Source organism: Emiliania huxleyi (genome assembly GCF_000372725.1).
Source record: "Emiliania huxleyi CCMP1516 unplaced genomic scaffold EMIHUscaffold_3445, whole genome shotgun sequence".
Classification (NCBI taxonomy): Eukaryota; Haptophyta; order Isochrysidales; family Noelaerhabdaceae; genus Emiliania; species Emiliania huxleyi.
In genome coordinates, this window is record NW_005199407.1 from 1 (window position 1) to 1,970 (window position 1,970).

Genomic DNA, 1,970 nt, shown 5'->3' on the forward strand with positions numbered 1-1,970 from the left:
GTAGGGAGAGCCACCCTTAAGAGCCCTGGATAAAAACCAAGGGGAGGATACATAAGCGGTAGGCAAGCAGGCAGACCGAAGAACCAGTGTGCGAACGTCAGGCTAAAGCGAACCGTTAACGATCTTACACAATGGACGCGTCGGCCTACTCCGAAAGCCGGCGTTGACGTGCGTGATGCCGGGCGGCGGCTCGCCCGCGGCGGGGTCCCTTTGGAGCACCGGCTCCTCGTGGACCGCGCTCACGAGCTTAAGGGCGGCGATGCACGGGTGGTGCATGCCCTGCAGGCAGCCGATCCAGCGCACCACGTCGTAAGAGATGCCCTCCTCGCTGCATTTCCGGATCAGCATGACAAACCGCTCGCCCCCCTCGGTCTCGACGGTGTGCCACTGGTCCTGCTTGCCCTCCTCGCGGCTGGTGGAGCTCGCCGTCCACGTCTTGCCGCCCGCGTCGTCAGGCACCACGCCGAACTGATCCCAGTCGAGCGCGCCGTCGGGGTGGGACAGGTCGTGCAGCTGCTTCCACGGCGGCGTCGCCTGCGCCAGAGCGCGCCAGCGCCGGGAGACGGAGGAGGTGCGCGCGCAGGCGCGCATGGCGCGCGACGAGGGCCCGAGGACGATCGCGTCCCGCCCGGGATGCAGCAGCGACTCGCCGGGCTCGAGCCCGCCGGGCACCGCCTCTGTGCGAGCAAGGTGGCAGAGCGCGTGCACGAGCAGCTCGTCCGGAAGCTCGTCCACGGGCGCGGGCGCCTCGGCGGCGGTGATGCGGGTCTGCGAGCGCGTGCACGGCGACTTTTGCTGCCCGCGCGAACGGCTCGCGCTGGGGCGCGCGTTGGCGGAGATGGAGGAGAGGACCATGGGTGGCTACTGCTCGAAAATGCCGGTGCTTTGACCGCCAACTGCCAAAAGAATTAACCTGTTGCCTCTCGCACACGCACGATTCAGCCGCACCACACCCCTCTCCTTAAAATCCCTGTGTGGTGGCGGCGTGCCGTCCTCCCATATCCCTCCCTTGGCTTGTCCGTTTTGTTCCTTTCTTTCTGCACGATTCACCGCCCCCGTGCGAGGTCGTCGTGACCTGCCCCTCGTCGCGCCTTGATCGCCTCCGCCCGCCGCCGGTCATCTTTTTGTCCGTCAGCCCTGTGCCAAAAGCGCCGCTCTTCCTTGTCGCTACCTTGTCGAGATGTCGACGGCCGCGCTGCTGGTGCTTGCCCTGCTCGACGCGCCGGCTCCTGCATGACGACGGCGCCTCTCGTCGCGTGCACAGGCGCCTCTCACTCCGCCGCTCGCGCCGCCAAGCGCGACGAGGCGTGCAGCGAACTGAGCAGCTAGCAGCAGCTAGCGCGAAGGTGTCTCAAAGTGGTCTCAAGTGTCTCGAAACGTGTCTCAAACTCGAATCGTCGATCGAATCTAAGTATCTAACTAATGTGTATTTCACACAACTTCTATTATTAGGAATTCCATGTTGGGATGTTAGAGGTGGGTTAAGAGGGAGATGCGCGGTGATTGCGACGCGCCGCCCCTTTTGGCGAGCTTTTGGCGACTTTTCCGGGACGCGCGATCGACCGGCCGAGAATCGACATGGCAGGCGAGGGCGTCACAGCCGTGATCGTGGCTGCCGACGCCGGCGCGCCGCCGGGCGACAACCCACTGGCGGACCGCCGCGAGGACCGGGAGAATTCCTAAGTGTCCTCAGAATTTACTTCTTTCCAGTTCGCCCCGCTCCTCCCCATCGTGCCGCTCACGCGGCCCGATGGGGAGGAGCGGGGCGGACTACGGGGATCGGCTTCTTACACAGCCCTTCCCTGCAGCGAGCCCCCCTCCAACCCACCCGCGCTAGGTCTCGGGGGACGCAGGGGTCACTCCCGACGACCTCGGGAACTAGCCGGGGCAGTCGGAGAAGGGCAACTCCGTGCACTGACGTCGGCCGCCAGAAACACGCCTGCGTGATCGCTCACACCAATCCTCGTACC

General features: G+C 65.3%; 1 protein-coding gene across 1 annotated transcript; it reads right to left on the reverse strand.

Moving 5' to 3' along the window:
* Window positions 1–154: 154 nt before the first annotated feature.
* Window positions 155–855, reverse strand: EMIHUDRAFT_374027 (hypothetical protein; the record flags this gene model as incomplete). Its single annotated transcript, XM_005773130.1, has 1 exon — window positions 155–855. A coding segment is annotated over one exon (701 nt), but the record flags the coding sequence as incomplete, so codon positions are not given.
* Between the last annotated feature and the right edge of the window lie 1,115 nt (window positions 856–1,970).